This window comes from Nematolebias whitei, chromosome 6 (genome assembly GCF_014905685.2).
Source record: "Nematolebias whitei isolate Nwh7 chromosome 6, NemWhi1, whole genome shotgun sequence".
Classification (NCBI taxonomy): domain Eukaryota; kingdom Metazoa; phylum Chordata; class Actinopteri; order Cyprinodontiformes; family Rivulidae; genus Nematolebias; species Nematolebias whitei.
Window position 1 is genome coordinate 18,938,570 of NC_056503.1, and position 25,795 is coordinate 18,964,364.

General features: G+C 39.5%; 1 protein-coding gene across 3 annotated transcripts in view; it reads left to right on the plus strand.

Annotated features, from left to right (window-relative positions):
• mpzl3 (myelin protein zero-like 3) overlaps window positions 1–25,795 on the plus strand; it is a 53,593-nt gene that overhangs the window by 21,017 nt on the left and 6,781 nt on the right. Inside the window, exons 4-6 of one of the 3 annotated variants that reach the window (XM_037677430.1) lie at window positions 1,592–1,748; window positions 10,101–10,170; window positions 10,374–10,801. In XM_037677430.1, coding sequence (XP_037533358.1) covers window positions 1,592–1,748; window positions 10,101–10,170; window positions 10,374–10,454 — 308 coding nt within the window. In that variant the 3' untranslated portion in view covers window positions 10,455–10,801. Of the gene's footprint in view, window positions 1–1,591; window positions 1,749–3,861; window positions 3,938–10,100; window positions 10,171–10,373; window positions 10,802–25,795 lie in introns of those variants that run through there. The other 2 variants (XM_037677431.1, XM_037677432.1) reach the window with 2 other exon arrangements.

Below are 25,795 nucleotides of genomic sequence, written 5' to 3' on the forward strand. Positions count from 1 at the left end.
GTAAGACTGCCGACCTGACTGCTGTCCAGAAGGCCATCATTGACACCCTCAAGCAAGAGGGTAAGACACAGAAAGAAATTGCTGAACGAATAGGCTGTTCCCAGAGTGCTGTATCAAGACACATCAGTGGGAAGTCTGTAGGAAGGGAAAAGTGTGGCAGAAAACGCTGCACGACGAGAAGAGGTGACCGGACCCTGAGGAGGATTGTGGAGAAGGGCCGATTCCAGACCTTGGGGGACCTGCGGAAGCAGTGGACTGAGTCTGGAGTAGAAACATCCAGAGCCACCGTGCACAGGTGTGTACAGGAAATGGGCTACAGGTGCCGCAGTCCCCAGGTCAAGCCACTTTTGAACCAGAAACAGTGGCAGAAGCGCCTGACCTGGGCTACAGAGAAGCAGCACTGGACTGTTGCTCAGTGGTCCAAAGTACTTTTTTCGGATGAAAGCAAATTTTGCATGTCTTTCAGAAATCAAGGTGCCAGAGTCTGGAGGAAGACTGGGGAGAAGGAAATGCCAAAATGCCAGAAGTCCAGTGCAAAGCACCCACAGTCAGTGATGGTCTGGGGTGCCATGTCAGCTGCTGGTGTTGGTCCACTGTGTTTTATCAAGGGCAGGGTCAATGCAGCTAGCTATCAGGAGATTTTGGAGCACTTCATGCTTCCATCTGCTGAAAAGCTTTATGGAGATTTCATTTTTCAGCATGACCTGGCACCTGCTCACAGTGCCAAAACCACTGGTAAATGGTTTACTGACCATGGTATTACTGTGCTCAATTGGCCTGCCAACTCTCCTGACCTGAACCTCATAGAGAACCTGTGGGATATTATGAAGAGAAAGTTGAGAGACGCAAGACCCAACACTCTGGATGAGCTTAAGGGTGCTATCGAAGCATCCTGGGCCTCCATAACACCTCAGCAGTGCCACAGGCTGATTGCCTCCATGCCACGCCGCATTGAAGCAGTCATTCATGCAAAAGGATTCCCGACCAAGTATTGAGTGCATAACCGAACATGATTATTTGAAGGTTGGTGTTTTTTGTATTAAAAACACTTGTCTTTCATTGGTGGGATGAAATATGCTAATTTTTTGGGACAGGCATTTTGGGTTTTCATGAGCTGTATGCCATAATCATCAGTATTAAAACAATTAAAGACCTGAAATATTTCAGTTGGTGTGCAATGAATCTGAAATATATGAAAGTTTCATTTTTATCATTACATTATGGAAAAGAATGACCTTTATCACAATATGCTAATTTTTTGAGAAGGACCTGTATATTAAAATAAATACGTCCCTACTTCATGGATTTTCGCCTATCGCGGGGGTGTCTGGAACGTAACACCCAGGATACAGTAAGTGAGGGTATATATGTGGTGTGTGTGTGTATAATTTAAGATGTTTTTTTTCCTGTTTTAGCTGATTTTTGTGTAAACGCTACAAATGCAGCTGCACTTGCCGAGCTGCAGTAAATCTGTGTAGAGTTCATTTCTTGACAGTTGAATGAAATGAGTGTTATAATGTACTGAAATCACCTGATCATGATCACCATGATGAGTTTAACCTTTGACCTCACATTACTCCCCCCTCCACAGCGCCCAGCATTCGTTTCACCGATGTCGCTGTCCTCATCGCCTTCGTCCTCCTCCCCTCCTGCCTCATCACCCCCATTCTGATTGGACGGATGCTCTGTCCCAAGAACCAGCATAGCCAATCGAAGGTCAACAGATCCCCCATAGAGGTCATGGAGGGGTGAGTACATTTCTCCTCCCATTCTCTGCTGTGTCTCCGGGGGATAATCATTAGCAAGTCGAGCATTGACAGTTCTAGATCGTGCATCTGGGTTGCAAATTTGATGAAGATTGAACAAAAGAAACTAGAGGTGAACATTTGGCTTTAGGATTATCTGCTTGATATCAAAACGTGCTTTGAATCAAACCTGGATCAGTTGGTGGAGTTTTAATGCAACTTGGTGCATGGACAAGTGCTGGTTTCTTTTTTGACTGTCATAAATGTTAAGTGACATGCGGTTTATTATAACTTAACAGTTTGTGCAAACCTTTTTAGATGTTGAGTTTTTCTTATTGTTCAGGAATATTTCGTATTTAAGCTGTTTCTTTTTTTCACTTTGAGATTTCCGTTTTATCCTTCTTTCATCCACTTCTTCACATTTAAAGTAAAATAAAATTATCTTGGCATTAATAGTGGCTTAACTAACCTTTGCTCGTATAGTCATAAAGTGTAGCCGCCACATTGTCACTCGCTGGATGATGAACTTTACGTTTTCAGTCTAATCCTTTTTAGGATTTTAGATCCAGAATTGACACTTACTCTGAACAAGACACTGTCTTGTAACCAGCTTTTTAACCTCACATAAATAAGCTAATGATAGGAGTAAACATTTAAATAAAGCTGTGGCGTACTTTACGTCCATCTTAGTCGTTTTCTTTTGACATGTTTAAAACCTAATCACACTGTGATGTCCTGCTGGAGTGTTCTCACTACCTTGTGATACACACTACATAATGCATTTATTGAGTTTTTAGGTGGGGTTTTTAAAATGTAAAAAGGCACCTTTAACAATGACAAAAAACAAAAAAAACGACAAAAAACAAAAAAAACTATCACTTGCTTTGAGAGAAGACTGTGTTTTTGTCCCATCACAGTGGGATAAGGAGCAACTGGAAATGCCATCCATGCATGTTGTGAGTAAACATCTTCCATTTTGGTGTCAGGATGCTTAAAAAGTTTGTTTTGAAAAATGGATTGCCACTAAAAAAATTCAAGATGGCCACCACCATGTATGTAGACTGACCACCCCTATAATTTGAAGAAATTAGGCTTTCTAGTTTTTTTTTTTTTATTGCTTGAAGATATAGTTTCCTCAAATGACTGGGTTGGGACTTGAGGTGGCTGAAGAATAATCCTTGGTGGCCAAGTCTACCATTGGTCACCCCCTGGCTCCACCATTGCACCTGGCATTGGATAAAATTTTTCCCTTCCCTCGCCAGGATCAGTCACTCTGTGCTGCCCACCCTACCTCTGTTCTTCTCCACAGTGCAACTCCTTCCCACTTGAATATCTTGCACCAAAAACATTAAGGTTGACTTACATTCCCCGTTTAATTCCAGTCCAGAAAAACACTCATCTGAAAAATACAAACATTCACAATTCAAATCCCTCAGATGGGGGACATCAGAACGGCTGTGAATTAAAAAGAATGCAGATCTTCCGACACTGAAGAAAAACCCAAGTTATGCTCCAGCCTCCATGTTTTTGAAGGACGTTGATCTTATTAGAACGGGCTTGAATATTACACTTGTCTGTAGGGTTTTCAGATGACCTGTAACATGTACACAAGAAAAACGATTCAACGTAGGGCTGGACGATATGGCCAAAACTTTCATCACGATATATTAATTTCGGTCAATGACGACATAATTCCAATATTGACTACTATTGACTCCTTCTGGAATTGAGCTCTGTGTGTGTTGACGTACACCACACACGGCAACAGAAAAATAAATGTCAGTGAAACGCAGTAATCGTAGCGTAATGTCTATCAAATTATCAAAAATGTCATCCCACCATTGTTGAATAAAAGTATCGTGATCTATATCAATATCAAATTATTGTCCAACGTTAAATATACACAATCTGAAAACGGAATAATCAGAATGTTGTGTAGGTTGGAATAAAGTCACTATCTGAAATGTGCTGTGTATTGTACCCAAGTCTCTGTGATAGTTCAGAAGGTTGAAGTCATCCATTAGTCATAACATTGGTCTTTAATAATGTATAACCTTTAGTCCTAATAGAGTTAATATTTCCAGCTGCACCTCACTTTTGTTCACTTGAACTTTAGGCTGCAGTAAAAATGGACACTGACACGGTCTTCTTGTCAAAAAGGTTGGAAAAGCACACAGCGTACCTGAGTAAACACAAGTCGGACAGCTGAAACAAACCAGGCTCTGAGGTGAGCAGGTGAGCAGGGGGGAGTGTAATACTAAACTCTAGAGAGATTGTTGCCATTACATCAGAGATCCATGTTTATCCCTCATGTTGTTCAGCGAGCTGCCAACATTATTATTATTATTGGTAAATAGTAATACCAATAATACCACTTTAGCCAGCACAACATTATTATTTACCAATAATTCCACAATATTACATATTAATTCATGATGTAAGATTTTCTTTTTTTCTGTTTTGAATTAATTGAACAGAACAATAATAACAAACATTTATTAATATACAATGTTCCTACACTCAAAGGACTGGGAAGAAGTTTACACGCATATAAGGCAACTCCTTCTCCTGTGACCTTATTCCAATCACTTCTTATTCATGAAAAAAGTAAATAATTAATAATAAATACAATTAATAATTAATGAAGTGCATTCCCAAAAGTAGAATCCCTGTGAATATAACCTTAAGACAGTAATACATTGTACATTCATGCAAACAATAATTGGTGATACTAACAATAATAATGATTATTCAAGTGTGATATTTAACTAATTATTTTATGCCATGTTTTAAATTGATTCATGTTTGGACACTGCTTGAGCTCCACACTCGGCCTGTTCCAAAGCTTCACCCCACAGACAGAAACACAAACTGTTCTAATAGGCTTCGTTTGGTATTGACATACTGTACCTCTTAATTCATAAACCTCTTCGCTTCTCTTAGTTTGTGAATATTTTCTGGCAGTTTATTTTTAGCTTTATGCATGTTAGAACTGTTGGTAGTTAACTCTTTCCTTAATTTTAGCAATTTTGATTGTATAAATCGTGAGTTGGTATGATCCAGGCCTCGTTAATTACACTTAATGCTCTTTTTTTGGAGTATGGTTAGTGACTTTTGTGATGCTTTGTAGTTATTTCTTCAAATCTCTGCACAGTAACTTAAGTATGGTAAAACTAAAGAACAGTACAGAATCCAGTGTGATTTATTATTTAATCTAACAAGTTTTAATTTTGTTCAGTATTGAAATACTTTTGAATATTTTACTTGAAACTTATCGTTCATCAGTAACACCAAGACATTTAACAATGTACCATTTCAGCAATCACTTCATTCATCTGTATTCATCTTTTCAGTTCCTTGTCTGTTTTACAGTTCCCAAACATTATTTTGGTTTTGGTCACATTTAAAGACTGTTTGTTACAATCAAAGCATATTTTTAGCTTTTTCATGTCATCAGTGACATCTTTTAACAAACGTTCCAGAGTATAACCAAGAATAAATTTACATTAGCAAATAAAACGGATTTCATAACTCCAGATAGTTTACATATATCATTTACAAACATTATAAAGAATTTAGGACCCAAAACTGACCACTGCGGAACCCCACAAGCAACGTCCAAACAAGAATCCATCCAGAGTACCTGACTTAAACTTGTTCGACTGTGAACACACACTTCCCAGTTTCACATCCTGTTGTCTGCTACTTAAATAACTTCTAACCCATTGTAACACAATCCTTCTAATAATGTTCCAGCAACAGTAAATATGATTTTTATGTGTCAAAACCATAGCTATACCAAAACCATCTTGTGAAATTTTTAGTGTTTTAATTTTTATTACAGGCGTTTTTTTTTATCCTGTTCCTGCGAGATCATAAAGTTCCATCTCATCTAGTCATCTAAAAACAGCTGCTGTACTTTTTGTAGTTACAGATTTTCAGTAGACAATATTTATCATATAATGTGACAAATAGTTTTAGAAATGTTTCATTCACCATTAATGTCTCTGCTTTGATAGATTGCATCCCAATTGTGTTCCATTAAGTCATTTTGAACTTGATTGGTCAAGATCAAGGTTCTTATCATTTGCATCACATTTGGTCCATGAGTTGGAAAGAAATTGTGTACACAGGGTCTCGGTTACATCCGACAATGGCAAAAATATAGATTGTAAAAGAAACGGTAAATAAAGATCTAAGATATAAACTAAGATATACGCTAGTCACTAATAGTGCAAAACAATGCACCGAACAACAGCAGCACAAACATGAGTCTGTGGGTGGATGAGTACAACAGCATGAAATAATCAGCAGCATGAGATCAGCAGCATGGATAATCAGCAGCACATATTCATGTTTTAGCGCTCTAATATATTTTTTATTTTTATTGTTAGTCTTGCAATTCTTGTTGTAAATTACTAAAATGGTTAGATGATCACTGATGTTGTTGATTAATAATCCACCAACTGACTTTAATAAAATTATTATCTATTAAAGTAGTTGAACGAGATGTGATTCTACTACGTCTGGTATTTTTTGTAAAACGGCTTATACTGCGCCTCATCTTAATAAAATCAATTGTATGTTTGTGATTGTTAATATTTATCAAGTCACTGTTGGAATCTCCACATACAAACAGAACCTTGTTAGTTATTCCATTAAATTTACTCTCAGCCAGTCACTAAAATTGTCTGTTGGATGATATATGTGCAATGCATTTTTACTTGGTTTTGTACAGCTTTCTTTTGTTTTAAAGTATGTTTTCAGTCACAGTTGACACATTACCCTAGTCTCTCTTTAATGACTTGACTGTATAAATTGCTACGCCACCTCAACATTTATTTTTCTTTTCATAAACCATAAATCATATCCCTCAACTTGAAAACAGTCGGATCCTATTTCTGTATTCATCCAAGTCTCAGATATTGTAATAATATTAAATGAACATGACAATGTATTTAAATATTCCTTAAATTTATTAAAGTTGGAGTACATCTGATGTTAGAATGATTTTCAAGTTGCCTTCAGATGAAAAAGCTGTGCTTTTCATTCCTTTGTCATAATTTCAGCTAGTGTAGGTGGTTGAAATTTTTAAAAAATATCCGGGTCCATTTCACTTCCAAAAACCTGACGGTCGTATTCTATATATTCAAATGGCTGTAGTTCCAGATTCTTCTTTCGTTCCAGATTCTTCTTTCGTTCCAGATTCTTCTTTCGTTCCAGATTCTTGTTCAAAGTGGCAAAACTTCCCAACAAATCATCAAAATAGGTGTAGAAAAGCTGTACAAATCATCGGGGGACAAACTATAAAAAAAAATTAAAGACCCACAAGGATGCAAGAATACCAGTTCAGTGGTTTTATTAAGGTTCTCAGATGGACTCTGCCAGGTCCATAGTGTAGTGCTGGGAAGGCCATAAACTTAACTAACGAGAAGAAGTTTAGGTAGGAACAAGGTTTCTGACAAAGTCTCCAAAATCTCTCCCTCCCATCTAGTACCCTCCTGTTGCCTTGGTAATGTGTCTCTTGGTCCCCTGTCACACAGCAAATGTCCTTTTTGATGCGGGTTGTCCTTCTGCCTGAAACAGTCTCTGGTCTGGGCCCAGTTATCCCCTGAACATGCCTCCTCCTCTGCCTGACCCTGAATGCCTCCTTCCTTAAGTGCAAACTCTCAGCATCCCGTCAGAAATGAGTCTCCACTGTGACCGTGTGGTCTTTTTCCCAGTCTTTGCCTAGATAGAAATGTACTTGACCTGATGACCACCATGCTAAATGCATGTAGCTGTTCACAGTTCATGAAACGTTCATGTTCAAATAAACAACGTTGATGATGTCATTGCACAGACTCAGCAGACACAGACTGAGATGACTTTTCAAGAATTGCAGTTTTTACAAGTTTACCATGGGTTTAATATTTTTCAGCTCCAACAGCTGCTTGTTAACTTATTTATTTCAGATACAATGTTGTCCGCAGAAATTTATGATAGTTTCCATCTCCACCTTCTACTGCTTATCCCCGAGTCGTTCACAGGCCAGAGAAGATGCATAAATCCCTCCACAGAGTTCTGGGTCTGCCCTGAGGTCTCTTTCTGCCTGGAAAACTTCAAAAATGAGGCGTTCCTCCTCAACTGACTCCTTATGATGCGCAGGAGCAGTGGCTCTCCTCCGAGCTCCTCCCAGTTGACGGAGCTCCTCAGCCTATCTCTAAGGCTGAGCCCAGCCACCCTATGAAGGATGCTCATTTCAGCTGCTTGCATCTTGTTCTTTTGGTCATGATCCAATCCTCATGACAACAGGTGAGGGTTGGAGCATAGACACACTAGCAGCTTTGCTCTTGATTTACTAAACGAGTCTCTCTTGTAAATGAGTCCTCGAGGCTCAATGAGACCAACTTATTTAAATAAAGGTTGAATTTAATGTGCCTTTCAACAAAGTTCTTTCCTCACCATGACTGACCAAAGCATCACTTTCATTACTGAGGGCAAGACCCAATCCTGCACTTCACTCCATCCCATGTCACTCGTGAACAAGAAGCTCAGATACTTGAATTCTTCCACCTGAGACAGTCTCCTCCCTGACCCGGAAGAATTATGTAGTTTTAAAGAATCATTTTTGTTTGTCGTCATTAATAAGCACTTTTCTATTGATGTTTTTCTACATTCTTTTTTTAATGCTCGTGGCTGTCTTGTGCTCAACACGATGGTACTTCCAATTATTTAACTGTCAATAATGGTGTACTACAAGGCTCAGTCTTAGGACCCACTCACTTTACAATCTAGGCTCAGTCTTGGGACCCACTCGCTTTACAATCTACATAAGTAATGCAGGTTAGAACATTTCCTGTCGCATCCTTGCATTTCTATGCTGATGATACAGTTGTTTGTCAAGCTATAACAGTTACTAAGGTTTTCCAGCTTCTACAGTCTGGTTTTGACATCATCCAGTCAGACTTGTTCCATCTCAAACTGGTGCTAAATGCTGATAACGCCAAAGGGATGTTGTTTTCAAACAAAAAGTTGATACCACAGTTCTTCCTCCTATCTTATCCACTCATGATGTTCCTATTGAGTTTGTGGATTCTTACAAATACTTGGGAATTTTGGTTCAGGTACATCTCTTTTAAGACGCTTGTCAAAAATATGATAAAAAAATTTAAAGAAATTGAAACTAAAACTGGGTTTCTTTTTCAGAAATAGTTCTTGCTTACCTCTGAATACTATGAAACGCCTTGTAGCTGCTACTTTCCTACCAGCCATCGATTTATGGTGACATTTACATGAATGCTCCTGCAAGTACCCTGCAGATGTTGCAGATCTATCATGGCACGCTAATATTCATAACTGGCTGTAACTACTGTACCCACCACTGCACCCTGTATTCATTGGTCAGCTGGTCATCATTAACTTAACAGACTCTCTCACTGGTACATCTTCATTTATAAATCACTCTTTGGTCTGTTGCCTTCATACATCTCCTTCATGTCACGTCGTCGGTGCAGTTACAACGTGCGCTCTCATAACATTATGACCTGCAGTGTTCCCTCAGTGTGAAATGAACTTTGCAAAAAGACTTTTTCTTACTCCGCTCCCGTTTCCTGGAATATCTTGCAAAAAGATCTGAAGCTGTTGACTTTGACCTCTCTAAGGGATTTTAAACAATTAAGTTCAATACAAAAATTAATGCAGACATCTTCCTGTTTTTAGTATTATACAGTTTTAAAATGTAACTTGATTTTTATTGTTTTATATCACTACTTTTATTTGTTTTATTTTATATGCATTTTATGACCATTTATTGCTGTGTACCTTATGTTTTTTGTCTAAAACAGGTCTCTCGTAGATGATTCCTCGTGACTCAATGAGACTAACCTGTTTAAAAAAAGGTTGAATCTGCTTATGTCAGTATGCTGTATCAATGTTTATGAACCCAAGGTGTCATTTTTAGTTGAATACTTTCCAGTGATTGTTTTTTGCGCACATTTAGTTTCTAAATTGTAATTTTACTCTTTTTGAAGGCACATTTGATCTGAAGGAAAAACATTTGATTTGATTTGATTTATTCGTGAGACTTGCCTCTTTGTGAAAACAGTGCTTTACTTGTTTTCACTGTTTAACTGGCTGCTGGATTTAGATTAATTTTAACGGAACTAACAGTGAAAGTACTCTTCTGGGCAAGAATAAGCTGAGTTCAAGTTTAAGTTTGGAGTTCAAAAAACTTAACAAATGATTGGGATTTAAAGCATTTTTCTTCCACACCTTTTTAAAACTACTCAAGTAAAATGTCAGAACAGCACAAACAGGCTGTGATAATTGTTAGATTGTTGTCATAATTATCTTTTGTTGTCTGTTCTCCATCAGAGAGGAGCATGGCCCCCACCCACAGGGAGCCAAAGTAAAGGGAGTCGCATGCTGTGACCTACATCTGACGGTACGTTACACAACCTTACATTTTAACACCAACACATCAGCCCATAAATAACTTAAGACATCTCTGCCAGATGCAGTTTACTAAATTAATTTTACACTTCCTCTGTCTCACAATAAGACTTGAAGGGTTGTGAAATATATAAGTTTCAGCCACTGTGCAGTTTTTGTTTCACATGCACCTGTTTCCTGTCCTGGTCTTTTCAGGACTCTGAGGATGAGCTGGATTACTACAGTCTGAAGAAGAGGCCTCCCAGAGACGAAGACTTTATGGAGTCTGGAGTTTAGGAAGCACAGATCTCTTCTAACTAGAGGCCCTGAATGAAAGCCGATGCTGGGCGTGTTGTTGGTCAGTGTCCACCACTCAGTGGAGCTGGGGATGAAGTTTACTAGTTTGGAGGCCACTTTTTGAGTGCTTTCACCGAGTTATTACAACACTGTAAAATATGCAAAACTTGGATATTTTTTTCTAGACGAGCTCCTCTGAGAAACTGTGCCTGATTTTTGTATAATTGAGCTGTAGATAAAGAGAAATTTCTATTTTTCAAGTTGTGATGTGGATATTTTCTTTGTATTTTGTCTGTAAAACGACCCCATCGCTGTTTGATCAGGAGCAAACTGACCCCGTACGTACAAACACAAGAAACCAACATGTGGTGTATATATGTATATATTTATACCTTTATGACTCAGACTGTGTGTGCCTCCTATTTCTGAGAAGAATGTGGATTTTTTGTTGTTTGTCTAATTTATTGCAGCTGTATGAAGTTTCTATGCATTGGAACATTTCTGTTGCATCATTGAGGATAATGAATAAATGATTTGATTTTGAAAATTAGTGTTCTGAATATCTGTACATTTTCAACACTAATGGGACATTTGGATATACACTGGTCATATGTGGATTTTGAATCTTTGGGTATAATTATTATAGTTATAAACTTCTGCAAAAGGTGAAAGGGGGATTGTTTTTTCCTCTGTTATATACCTGTTGAAAGATGGGTGTGTAAAGTCTCTTTTTGAGCATTCACAACCTTTCTCTTCTCCAGTCCATCATTTCTGATTGGCTCAAGATAATTTATTTTAATTTGATATACATACAGTGGTGCTTGAAAGTTTGTGAACCCTGTAGAATGTTCTATATTTCCACATAAATATAACTTGAACGTTTGTTAACTGGTGATCAGTTTTAGCCCATTCTTCTGTACAGAAAAGCTAGCCCCCAACCCCACCCCATCAAAATTCTATTTTGGTCTCATCTGTCCACAAAACATTCAACAGCCTTCTGGTTTGTCCACATGATCTTTAGCAAACTGCAGACGAGCAGCAATGTTCTTTCTGGAGAGCAGTGTCTTTCTCCTTCAACACTGCCATGAACCATTGTTGTTCAGTGTTCTCCTGATGGTGGACTCGTGAACATTAATGTGAGAGAGATGTTCAGTTGATTACTAGAAGTTACTCTGGGGTCCTTTGTGTCCTTGCACACAATTCCACACCTTGCTCTAGGAGTGATCTTTGTTGGTCCACCACTCCTGGGGAGGGTAACAATGGTCTTGAATTTTCTCCATTTGTACACAATCTGTCTGACTGTGGACTGGTGGAGTCCAAACTCTTTAGAGATGTTTTGTAACCTTTTCCAGCCTGATGAGCATCAACAACTCTTTCTGAGCTCCTCGGACATCTGCTTTGTTCCTGCCATGATCCATTTCCACAAACATGTTGTGAAGATCAGACTCTGATAGATCCTGTTCTTTAAATCAATTGGTGCCCACTCACACCTGATCATCCATTGATTAAAAACACCTGACTCTAATTTCACCTTCAAATGAACTGCTAATCCTAGAGGTTCACATACATTTACCACTCACAAATATGTAATATTGGATCATCTTCCTCAATAAATAAATAAGTATACTATTTTCATCTCATTTGTTTAACTAGGTTCTCTTTGTCTACTTGTAGGACTTGTGTGAAAATCTGATCATGCTTTAAGTCATAGAAATCTAGAAAATTGTAAAGGCTTCACAAACTTTCAAACACCATCACTAAACAGTGATGCATACACTTTCCATCTCCTCTGGTCTAGGTCTTACATCAAGGTCAAGGTTAAAAACGAGGATTGTCCAGCCCATTGCTACAGATTGTTGTATAACAGGCCTGTAATGTGACGCATGCAGTACTTTTTTTTTTTTTTTTTTTTTTCTGGCAACAAAAAATCTCAATGACTGACTTTGAAACTTTGAAAAAGTAATTGTTTGACCTTTTGCAGCTGTTTACCTTGTGGAGTAATCCTGAATAAATATAGTTGCCTCAGTTAATCCACTTTAGCCTGCACAAAATTTGCACAAACAGTGGATTTTATAGATATTGAAATAAAAATTTGGTGCGTTAACATCTGAAAGTCAGTCTCATCACATACACAGAGCACTACGTATTGCACTATTTATTTTTGCTTCAACCATCTCCATCTTCTACAGCTTGTTCATTGGGTTGTGGTGGCAACAGGTCCAGGACAGAAACCCAGACATCTCTCTCCCCAGCAACATTTTCCAGCTCTGCCTGGATAATTTGAAATAAATAAGGACATGCCCAGAAAACCTCCAAAGGGAGGCATCCAGAAGGCATCTTAAGCACATTACTGAATGGTTAACTCTTCAAATCAACTCTTGTTTGCAAGAACCACTAAACAAATTTTATGAACACTTTCAGAAATTAATGCAACTGATTAACATTTGGAGTCAATTCAAGATGGCCACCAATCTAATTAACCTGGGTCTAACACACACATGGCTAAAACTTAGTTCCTGTACAGATATTGAGCTACAGTTTAGTGTGGTGGTAGCGGAGTCATTCTCCACACCTGCTTACACAAGGTCTCGCAGTATCGCATGATAATGGAAATGACCATGTTTACAAGGATTGAACAACAAAAATTTAAGATGAAAACTGACTGGAAGGCTGGCCTTCTGAATTATTTTAAGTTTTGCTCGATCTTTTAGCTCGTTCAAGTGATGACAGTCAAGCTGAGGTTTGGATGCACCGAAAGCTTCTGTTGATAAAAATTTCAGCAGCGTTTTTGCCTGGTTTAATTATTTACGAGGACACCCCCCCCACCCCCCACCCACCCCCAAGTGAAGATGAAGATCCTTTAGAAAGCAGCTTCTAGTCAATGTAAGAAAATGTACATTGTTCTGTTCCTTTATTTGTAAGCAGTTTTAGTAAAGCAGAAAGTGCATGACTCTGATCTGTTGCACCATTCATGAATGAGCCTTTTCTTTTGAGTATGAGGTCCAGCTCCTGTAGCTTTACAGTTGTAGGCAGTAGTGTTTTTATCCTCTCTTTTTGAGGGTGCTGAAGCACCCCCAAATTTTAACTCGGCACCCCTGAGAAATAAACAATCAAGATTTTGTAAGGAAGCTCGGTTCTCAAATCTTAAATTCACCAAAATATTTAATACATTTCTAATAAATATGGAATAAATGATGACGGGCTAGTAAAATCAATATTTTTTTTGCACGGGTAAGATCCTCAACACCACCTGTCAATCACTCCAGTAGGCTCTTAAGCAACTGACCAATCGACAACCTTAATTTGTCCTCAAGGCAAACGCCCCTTATCTGCAGGAGCAACACCCACTTTTCCTTAAACAACATTGTTGAGGTTTTGCAATAGAAACCCTTTGCAGCCAGAGGTTTATGGTTGAATAAAAGGTTAATGCTTAAAGCTAGTTGTGCTTTGTTTTGTGTGTAGATATGTTACAACTTCTGATTGCATAAGTTTAGTCTTTGATCCTATGATCCTTTAAAATTCCTATTTGTGACTGAGCTTGTTTACGTCCATATTACCCTGAATGCGCTCAATCTAAGCAGTTGATCTAATCAAGATCAGACATGGTTAGTACTTGGATGGGAGACCTAAGCTTTTGCACTTCCCAAAACCACACCATGGGATACAATGTTCAAGCCAAGAGCTATTGTCAGTACTGGGGGCTAAGCATATGGCTAAGCACTTCTAAAGGTCAGATACTAGAATCGTGCCTGGCTGTAGATACTGATGACACAAATGAAACTTGCAGCAAAACTCAAGTCCTATTACCTGTCCTGCTTTTCAGTCAGCTCACTCAGTCCATCTAGGTTTTACAGTTCACTCACTGCCATGGAGAAACGATTATCATTCCTGCTTTGTCTGAACTGCCATGGCAACAGCTTACTTGTGTCAGGCTGGAAAGTAAAATCCAAAAATTGATTGAGAAAAAGAAAACCTAAAGATTGCTTTTGGATTATCTGAATAGAATAGGTTTTGGAGAAGGTCAAATGTTTTAGTCTGAAAAAATGTCCAACACTGTTCCTGCTTTCAAATGAAATCACTTAGAAAGATCTACTCTCTTTTCTGGTGTAGATTTTTATAAACGCCTAGTTTTTTTCCTCCTAAACTACCATTTACCTTCTCCTGCTGCATCCCATCATCATTTGTAAACCGTTCTTAAACTGCTACATTTGAGGCAAAGACTCCCAAACTAAAGGTAGTCACCTTTTGTTTGTGGCTGAATTAGGATTACCTACATATGATAAAGTAGCTATAATGGTCCATATAAAATAATTTAAAATAAGCTAAGAACTAGGGAAAAAGGTCAAAACGAAGATACAAACACTTTAAAATGCTACAAACGCTGTCTAACATTCATTCAACCTTTACTTATACAGATTAATCACATTGAGGATCGGTGGCTCTTTTACAAGTGAGACTTGTTTTAGACAAACAGACAAAAGTAAGGAAAAGAGAAAACACGAGGAGGAGGTTTAAAAAAAAAAAAAAAAAAACTTATCTCGCACTATGTCCTGGCCGGGGCACAGTGTGAGAGTTGGAAAAAAGATCTTGCACATAAACAGCAGACATAATGACATAATACACTTATGCATGAGGAGGCAGACGAGGGCAGTTAGTTGTCCGTGGACTGTCAGAAAGTTCCATAGTCCTGATAAGATGGCACAGTGTCCATCAGCCAGCTCAACTCTGACACAGATCCACAGATGTCCTTGGGAGGGGAGTGATTGTGTGTGTGTGTGGGGTGGGGGTGGGGGCTCCTCGTTCACGTAAACAACCAGAAGTTTGAGATAGCTGGCTAATTCAAGGCTGAGTGGGGAAGCCAAATTCAGATGACACAATTGTTTTGGGTCAGGCAGACTGCTTGATTTCCATGTCTGCCTTCATAGTTCTGCTGGTACGTCTCAGTAGTGATTCCAAACAGCCAAATTTTGTGGTCACACCACCGGACCGAGCTTGTAGCCTTCTCCAAGGTTGATTCTTTCCCGCCAGTGAGTCCCAGGAGCCGCAAGTGGCCTGCAATTCCAAGAAATCGCATCCAGCTTACGGCTCAGCTCATACAGCATCTGAGTCTGAGAGTTTACCACTCGTTACATTCCTTCATACAAGCCGGGCAGCTTTACCAAGCTCAGAATGGCTGCCAACATTTTCTGCATTTGTTGATAAACCAGGTAACCGCCGACCCCAAAAAGCAGAAATTCTGTTCTCATAAATCCAATTATGTATGCGTCTTCAACATCCTCAACAGATAATACAGATAGATCATCTTCCACTGTCCCCAGGAATCCATATTGTATCCAGCTGCGAGTGTCCCTTCAGGGACATTTGAACACCTTTGCTCGCGTGCTTTGTTTCAACAGGCTGATTGCGCGGTCTTCTTGCTCGCACCACATGTTGTGCGAATGACAAATGAAGAAACTCTGACTTGTTGTTGGTGTTGCGGTCCAGATTGTGTTGTGCACCTTTAGTTGCTGCATCTCTTCTGTTAGCTGACTTCATTGTTGGTAATAAGTGATCTTGCCATAAGATTTGATGGATGACCCTCTCCATAGGTTTGCTATGGTGACATAATGCATTCATTTTATAATAACCCATTTAATGGAGCACCGTGGGATGTTTAAGGGTTTGAGAATTTTTTTTATTTTTTATTAATTTTTTATAAACTCAAATTATGATCAGTTCTCCACAACTTTCTCTGACCTCTGAGGAGATTGTTTTGATCTTCATGTTGTCTCTTGCCACTCAGAGGTGTTACACTGGCGTTGATTCAGACCAAGTGTTGATCACTGTCCCCCGTCACTGAGTGAAGAGGGGAATTGGAAATACTGTTCATCCATTCGTCCGTTTGTTTAGTGAGCATGAAAACTTTAAAATTAAGTGAGTTACCCACTTCCATTTTGGTGTGTGGCTGCATCTAGGCGTGGGAAAAGTCCCTAAAACAATTTGGGCTGCCAGGCCAAATTACTAGATGGCTACCACCATAAATGTCTGTTCATCTTGTTAGCATGATACCTTAAAAAATGAACACGCCGACTTCCACTTTGGTGTGTTGCTGCATCTAGGCGGTAGAAGACTCCTATTGACAAGTGATCACACATCAAAATCCAAGATGACCACTGCCATAATTATATTTAAACCGACCACCCCTGTCATTTGAAGAAACTATGCTTTCTAGTAAGTGTTGTAAGCTCAATCATCCAGGTAGATAACAAAAAAGGTTAGTTATCTGGTCCAGTTTATTTAAGACTACTATCAGTTACACTTAAAGAAACTGGTCCAGATGACAAGATTTAACACTTTTTGTTATCTTCATGTACAATTGAGCTTACAAAACTTTCTCTGAACCACTTTGGCCTTGGTTGTCCTCAAGCTGTTTATGTGAGTAGCAAGTTGGCCATCTGGCCTAAAACATTTGATTGTTGTACATGATTGACTGTTTTGCATGGGTGTGCTCTGTTTGCACATGCTAAAAGCCTACTTCTGAGATTCCAACAGGAGGTTGGCTTGAAACACAGCAGTGAGGGCTACCTAAGGGACGCATCTGGATGACAGGCCGTAAACTGAGGAAGTCCTCTGGATGGGGGACGAAACGTTTCTCACTTAAAGAAACTGGTCCAGATGACACGTTTTAACGTTTTTTTGTTGTTGTGCTTTCTAGTTTTTTTAATTGGTAAAAAGTATACCGGTAATTTCCCTAAATGATTGGAGTGTCCAAGGCCACCATCAGCCAGCTGTCATTCTGTGCTGCCTCCAACAAGCAAAAATAAATACCTCTGTTCTTCTCCACAGTGTAACTGCTGCCCACTTAATCTTACATCAAAAACATCAAAGTTTACCTGCATTCCATGTTCAGTTCCAGTCCAGAAAAACACTCGTATCAACACCTACAAACATTCAAAATTCAAGCCACTCGGTGACGGCAGACATCGGCGTACCACTTGTTTGACACTTGGATTACTCACTAATTATGTGGCTTCTGGAGTGAATAATTGGAGCTTCAAAGACAAAGTGATGATTTTATTATGCACCTACAACTTTTAACTTCTATAATATTTAGAATTATTTAAAAAGAATCCACATTTAACATTATCTTAATTATTTTGCTAACATTCATTATAATCAAAAAGAAAAATCTCTCAAATTTTAGTTTTAAGGCAACAAAATAGTAAAGCTACCCAACAGGATGAATACTTTAACATCTCACTAAATGCTGTCATCTATATTTGGTGCCAAAAGTTCTGAAATAATATAAGATCAGACTGAGTTCCAGACTTAAGCTAAAGAGTTTCCCATTTCAGGACTTTATGCTGCATCTTTGTGCTTTTTCTGTAAATGTTTCCGTTTGATCTTTGCGTTCCTGGTGCAGGTTGCAACCCCCTGGGATCGCTCTTTTTAAAACCTATGAGAAATTTTTCAGCGCCTGACATTCAGAGAAAAACATCAAACTAAAAATAGCCAAACCCTTTAACAATTCTAGAAAAAAAAAACTTTCTGTGTGTTTAGCACTGGATGCTGCTGCGATGCATTGCAATACTTCCCACAGTACCCATTCAGTTTTGACATTTGCGTTGGCATCCTACAGAAAATTAATTCACTACTACATTTAATGTCTATTTGTTAAGATGAGCATTTGCCTCTACCATCCTGAAATACTGTAGTCCCTTGCTACATTGCTGTTTGTTTTTTGCGGACTCGCTCTATCGCGGTTCTTCAAAATAAGATTGGACATGACACACAATTGGCTGAATGATGGATGAGCAGCACGATCAGCATGACATTTTTATTTAAAATAAATTATTTAAAATTATTTAGCACCTGTGTGCAGCCCACAGCTGCAGGAGAAGCTTCCTCCTGCAGCGTGTCATATCTCTGCTCTGCAGCGGAGAAATGGGCATGGCCGAGAGCGCTGGCAGGTGGCAGAGTGCAGCCGGAGGCAGAGAGCTGAAATCATGACATGCTGTGCTCTTAGAGCGTTTAGAGGTTAGAAACATTGTTTAGAAAATTGCGAGTGTGGGAAGGGTTTAAAACACCTTTGTGTGTGTGTGTATACATATATGTGTATGTATGTGTGTGTATGTATATGTATGTATATATATATATATATATATATATATATATATATATATATATAGATATAGATATGTAGAATGAACATATGCTGATATATATTCATAAATTAAACGGATTCTTTCATTTTTCTGGACTGTATAATGTCGTGCATTGAATAATTAAAAATGTAACATGAGACGTTAATTATCTTTGACCCATCAAAATGAACGTGGTCATTTATTTTCAGAATCAAAATTTAACACATCACACATTTACATTAATTGGCAAAAATTTAAAATAACAACATAATTAATTAGCTTTACAACCAGGAAAACCATACGGCCATGATTTTCCATTGCTTCACCACAGACATTTCTAAAAATATCTGGATTAATTTCTAGCAAAAAGAAGAATTTTAAAGATGGGAAATGAAGTTTAAGTTGAGAGAGATGGGGAGGGAATTTGTCTGTTGTAACCAGAAACAGCACGCTCCTTCTAGACCAGCTTGACCCAACGGTACGCTTTGGTTGAGATCGACTCTTTTACCTTTGCAGATGATAGTTTCAGCGTTGGTGTAGAGCTTTCCTTTCAACTCTTTCAGCGTCTCCGTAAGAACAGCTAAACCTCGGGAGTCGTGAGATCATCCAGAACAGACATTCATAATTCCTCTGAACTTCTCTCGTCCAGCTTAGTTGCAGATGTCCTGAGCATGCTGCATTCCAGCATGCTGCATTCCAGCATTCTGCATTCCAGCATTCTGGACTCTGGAACTGCTGAGTTTCAGAACTGCAGAACTACTCGAGCTCCTGCAGAACTTCATCTACTGTGAACTAGGAAGTGTTGCACCTTTTAAAAAAGCTCACTTCCGGTTCATTTGAGAACTTTCTAATTGGTCGATTGACCAAAACAGAGGTGTGTTTTGTGATGTAAGGTGTTATTAAAAAGTCAAGGAAAAAGATTAAGATTGTTTAAGAACAGACAAAAGATATTATGAAGAACTCAGACTCCGTGGAGTCAATTCTCTAGTATCTTGCTGTAAAAGTTAAACATGACATTTCTTTTTCAGTAAACTTGCAGTTGACCGAAACTTGAACTTTGACCAACTTACACAACTTGCTCATTTCAAACAGACGATCAAGAAATTGAATCATTACTCTGTAACATATTCCAACTTGATTTCCACTTTGAATGAGGATTAAAAATCGTTATTACTGTTTCACAGTTGATTTAAAAATGAGTAGTTCACTTCAACATTTGGAAATGGTTTGAACTAACACAATTTGATTATCAAACATTTGTAAAATAGTAATGATAATCGAAAGTAGTCTTCTTTCACTTGATTAATTCAAGAAAGAAAGTCTCAGGATGGGTCAACCTGTATTTCTGGATTCAAATCAATGAAATGACAGTTTCTGTCCCATAAGGTCCTTAAGGTCAAGATTTGACCTCAGGCCTAGTTCACTACAGATATACAGATATATTTTTTTTTTTTTTTTCAATTCAAAAATACTTTATTTATCCCAAAGGGAAATTATTTGTACTGGCTTAATGCTAATTAGCTGCGCGCAATACTAGCTAGCTAAAAAGCTAAAAATGAACAACGTGCAGCTCAGCTGTGTCTCTTGAGTTCCAGAGTCCATGGACCAAGAACAGAGTCAGGTGATCAGAGACAGAGCATCAGAGAAATGAATTGTTCCTGCAGGAACAGGGGAAGCTGAAACACCACAAGCTTCAGGGTCAGCTCATCACCTTGTTACAAGTTCTGGAAGTTGTAGCTCATTTAGGGTGCATTCACACTAGCCCTGTTTAGTCCGCTTTAATCGAACTCAAGCTCGTTTTCCTTGAAAGTCCGGTTCGTTTAGGGAGGTGTGAACGCGCCATCGAACTCTGTGACGGAACAAAAAGGTGAACTCTGGCCCGGGCTAAAACCTAGGTCTCGGTCCGGTAGAAGCGAACTCCAGCGCGGTTTGAGTACAGTGTGAATGTAAACAGACCGGGGCCCGCTTCGCAGGGTAAACAAACACGCATTTCTCTTACCTTATATGGAGCTGTCATTTGCCTTGTGTGGAAAAACGTTGGTTACGTACTGTAACCCCAGATTCTATGAGTATAAGCGTAGCCCTTTAAGCGCTCTTCTGTCTCATCTTCTGCTCATGCTAAGTCCATTTTTGAAAAATGACAAAATATAACTCCTAAAACTGCTAAAACTTGATGCCACTTCGTTTTTATTTTTATTTACAGAAGAAGAAGAAGAAGTGTCTTCAGAGGTTTTTGTCGTTTCTTTCAGTAGTTCTTGGTGCAGCGCCCCCACAGGCGAGCGGGGGAACAGGTTGGTTCAACAGGTTGGCTCGACTGCACAGTGCAGTGCAGTGTGAATGCAAACTCACCAGCTCAAATGTAAACAAAAGGTCATGAATATTGGTCCCGAACCGAACCGAGTCTACCGGACTATCTAGTGTGAAAACGACCTTAAAGGAAACATATATTTTGTTACATTTATTATCAACAGATCTTAAACTTAATTTTATTCAGTTATTTTGGGAAACTTCACCTGCACTTTAGTTTTTGTGGTGGATTTTGTTCTATATTTTGTGCAGACATTTTCAATCTAAATAACAGAAGGATCATTTTTATTTTTTTATATTTATACTTGGAGACTGAATACTTTACTAAATAAAGTAATTTCAGTAAAATTACTCCTTGTTGTTTTTTTTAGTTTTTTTTTAGCTTTTTGTATAATACTGCAAAGCAACATGTTAAGTTAATTTTGTCAAATGAATAACTATGATTTCGGGGGTGGGGGATGGTTGTCGCTTGTTATATCACAAAATTTATTGTTATTGTCAGAATGCTCTGAAATTTATTATATTTGAGCCATATCCCCCCCCCCCCCCCCACTACTTGTTCTATTATTCCTACTTGGCGGTTTTTCACTTATCACAGGGCTTCAGGGTACGGATCCCTCAAGATAAACGAGGGACTACTGTAACTGCAGCCACTGAATGAATTGTGAGTCTCATTGCCTTGACTCGACACAGCGACCTTTAATTCAGCAAACGAGAAGCTTCATCACGGGATGGCGTTGCATTCTTGATGCACAAAGCAGCAAACCACAGAACGTATTCACATGCCCTGTTTCTGATTTCCATTTGAGAAATATTTGTCTCCCATCACTGAACCTAATTTTGTGCAGGAAACAATCAACATTAGTGACGGGAGCTTCCATTTGTCTTAATTCTGTGCAGTTTCTGCGGTGTCTCATGCTTTACTAACAGCACTGCTCCGCGAGTTCAAACTTAATGTTTTAAAGTAAATTAATGACAGGAATTAGTTTGTAATTGGAGAAACGGGCTGCCAGGTGTAAAGTGTTGCCAAGGCAAACATCTCGACTGTTTCCCCGTACGGTTAGAAAGGTGTGACATTATCGATCTCTGCGGTCAGCAAATTCAGCTGCTCAGCAGAACAATCAAACGAGCGGACATACATTAGCATACTAAGTCATTGGGAAACGGAGCAGCTATACTGTCTGCAGGGTTAGTTTCCACTCAGCTGCTGTCCAATCTGTTGCAGTGGCAGATGGATTGTTTTCTAAGACCGTCCCACACGTTCTCACTTGGTCTCTGCAGCTACCACTGCCCCGGCCTCAGCCGGAGTTCTGCCTCTTGGGGAATTGAATGTTTCGATTGTTTTTCTCTTCCTCTCGCAGACAAAGCCCACCATCTGAAATGTGAGAATATGATTGTGTTTATGTTTTTACACTCTCAAAGGATTTGTGTCGGCGCTTTCAGATTGGGGACTCGATTTGAACAAATTTGCTTCTTGATATTTAGATGCTGATGCTATGAGTCTTTTCAGCAACGGGCAGCAAGTTGCGTCAGTGATAACTGAATTGAATGCAAATTTTGAGGTAAAAGGATACAGTTCCAAGCATTTCTGCCCTCAAAGCAATAATTTTGATGTTTTTGAAGTAAGGTTCTGTGGATTAAAAATGAATAATTAATATCTAACCTGTTGTATAAATAAAATTACCTCAGTTTAAAGAATTGTGCCGTTTTTCTGTTGTTCAGGCTCAACATGACCCACTTTGACTTTACTTGAGTTTACACCAACTTGGGTTGTGGGGTGACTGTGGCTGAGTGTTTAGAGCAGTTGTACTCCAATGGGAGAGCTGGCGGTTTGAATCCACCAGCAGTCACATGTTGAAGTGTCCCTGGGCAAGACCCTGAACCCCTCATTACCTCCAATGTGTGTCCCATCGGTGTATGAATGTGATAAAGCTCTGATTAGTCTTTGTACAGACATAGTAGAGTGCTGTATGAACGGGTAGATGCAAGCACAGATTGTAGTGTAAAGCACTTTGAGTATCTTGATAAGATCTTGATAAGGCGCTATACAAGTACAGTCCATTTACACAGTTTTGGTGTTTTTTCACATAACTTGAGTGCTGCCTCGATGAAGACTGTCATAATGCAGCAACCCTAAACTTCCACCGTGTCAGTTTTTTTCCAAGACAAACATCAAGGGGGCAAATAAGGAAATGGTCACAAAACGCTCAGCATCTTCTGCCATGGTTTCCAAAACTAACATGCCTGAGTCAAGGCCACCTTCCCTCCACGGGTCAGAGCTTGTCAGTTGAGTCCATCTGACGTATCCAACAAGCAAAGAATCATCTGCACCTCAAGTCACACAGTGTTGGTATATGTGTTGCCATTTTAATGGATATATTCTTAAAAGTAAACAAAAACACGGTAAGGTTTTAAAGTGGTAGGTTTGATTCTTGTAAGAGAGACGCTCAAGACTGACCTCTCTCTGGCCAATCGCTGACGTCAGATCTTCAGCCCAACTCATCACGATTGGAACCATGGCCTAGTTGGCCCTGAGAGTCGAGCTAGAAGTGGGCGGGGTCACCCAGCCCTCCGAAGATGTGCAGAGTAGATCTGAGTAGGGCCGAGACGAGCCCATGGAAACTGATCACTTGTTAATTTCTGGTCGGAGTGACTAAATGCAACCAAGACCAAAGTGGATTTTTGCTGTCTAAAAAAAAAAAAAAAAAAAAAAACTCCAGCCTTATTTATTTACTTCTTTTTTTTTTTTCCAAACATCTATCCATCCTTTCATTTCCGTTGCCTGCTTTTCCTTTCCAGGTTGAGGGGCAGCTGGTGTCTAGCTCCAGCAGTCTCTGTACAAGAGGTGGGGGACACCCTGGACAGGACACAAGTTCATCACAGGGACAAACACACACACACATTCATGTGTAAAACAATTATTGCTCTACCTTTGGGTAAATGATAAATGGACTGTACATGTATAGCACCTTTCTATCTTATCAAGATACGAAGAGGTGCAGATGATTCTTTGCTTGTTGGATACGTCAGATGGACTCAACTGACAAGCTCTGACCCGTGGAGGGAAGGTGGCTTTGACTCAGGCATGGTAGTTTTGGAAACCATGGCAGAAGATGCTGAGCGTTTTGTGACTTTATTTCCTTATTTGCCCCCTTGATGTTTGTCTTGGATAAAAACTGACACGGTGGAAGTTTAGGGCTGCTGCATTATGACGGTCTTCATCGAGGCAGCACTCAAGTTATGTGAAAAAACACCAAAACTGTGTAAATGGACTGTACTTGTAGAGCGCCTTTCTATCTTATCAAGATACTCAAAGCTCTTTACACTACAATCTGTGTCCTCATTTACCCATTCATACGGCTCTCTACTAGATCTGTACAAAGACTAATCAGTGCTTTATCACATTCATAAACATTGGAGGTGATGAGGGGTTCAGTGCAGTGGTGTAGTCTACATTTTTGTACCATTGTATACTGTGCTTAGAAACCGAAGTACACCGGTTAGTACAAAATAATGGTCAATTTGTTTTGATTTTTAAACATATTGAATATTTCTAAAATTGCTTATATTTGAATTATTGTACAACAGTTGGCTTTGTATTAAAAACATGTTATAGAATTTATAAAACCGTATCAAAGCAAAACATGTTCAAGTATTAAGCAGTAAGTACTGAAGTATTAATTATACATAAACGGGTTGAACCAACTCAGTGTGTCTGTAAAATGTTCAAAATGTGTTGACAATGACACAAGCCCAATATGTCACATCAGTGGGCACTTTTAAGTGGGTGTACTGACCTTCCTATGCTTTTCTAGTGGGTATACTCTGTATACCTGTGTATCACATAGACGCCACTCGTTCAGTGTTGTGCCCAGGGACACTTCAGCATGTGACTGCTGGTGGATTCAAACCCCCAACTCTCCCATTGGAGGACAACTGCTCTAACCACTCAGCCACAGCTGCCCCATTGATGATGATGGGTGATAATTCATGAAAGTGTCTCCATTCTTCAGACGTGGTGGGTGGCTGGTAGAGGTGGCCCACGGGCCACCAGTTGTTTAATAAAGTGCTGACAAGTCAAATAACCGTTACTCTACTGTTAATAACCGTACAATACCCCCTCTTGCTCTCCTGCTCAGGTTTATTCATTTGCTCACAGTTTCACAGTATTTGTGGGGGTCTGTCACAGAGCACATGTCTCACTTACGGCAGCCGAGCAGAGGACGGGGGCTAGAAGCTGCTCAGCATGAATGTGCAGAACAGTACCAAAGTGGAGTTGTGAGGCGAATGAAGCGCACTCAGCAGAAGCCTGCGTTATAGCACCGCCCGTGTCTCTGGACCGGCTACAGACCATGATTACACAGAGTGATGATGTAGCGCTGCCAAGTACTGCTGCTGAGGCTCTGTGGGAGCAGCGAGGACTCTCAGTGGTGCTAGTTAATAATTTCTCCACATTTCCACCGTCCCTCCTCTCTGCATCCTTATTGTGTCTGCAGCTCCTGCTGAAGCTCGGAGCGGGGGTGGGGTCTCTTCTGACACCTCTGGATGCGTGTGTGTGTATCTGATGAAAGACAAATAGAGTGTGGGTGTTTGCATGAGCATGCACCTGCAAGCCTGACTGTGCTGATTGTGTGTGTGTGTGCACGCACCTCGTAATTAAACCAGAGTGTGTGCAAAGGTGGTCACAGGGTGTAAGAAGAGGGGTGGGAAGGAGAAGCCACACCCGGCCTTCTTGCTTCCTCTCTCACCTTCATTCCTCATTCTCTCTCACACACACACACACACACACACACACACACACACACACACACACACACACACACACACACACACACACACACACACACACACAAAACGCACACTTCTCTGCTCTTCTAGTCTGGTGTTTCCATGAGAACAGAGAGAGCTGAG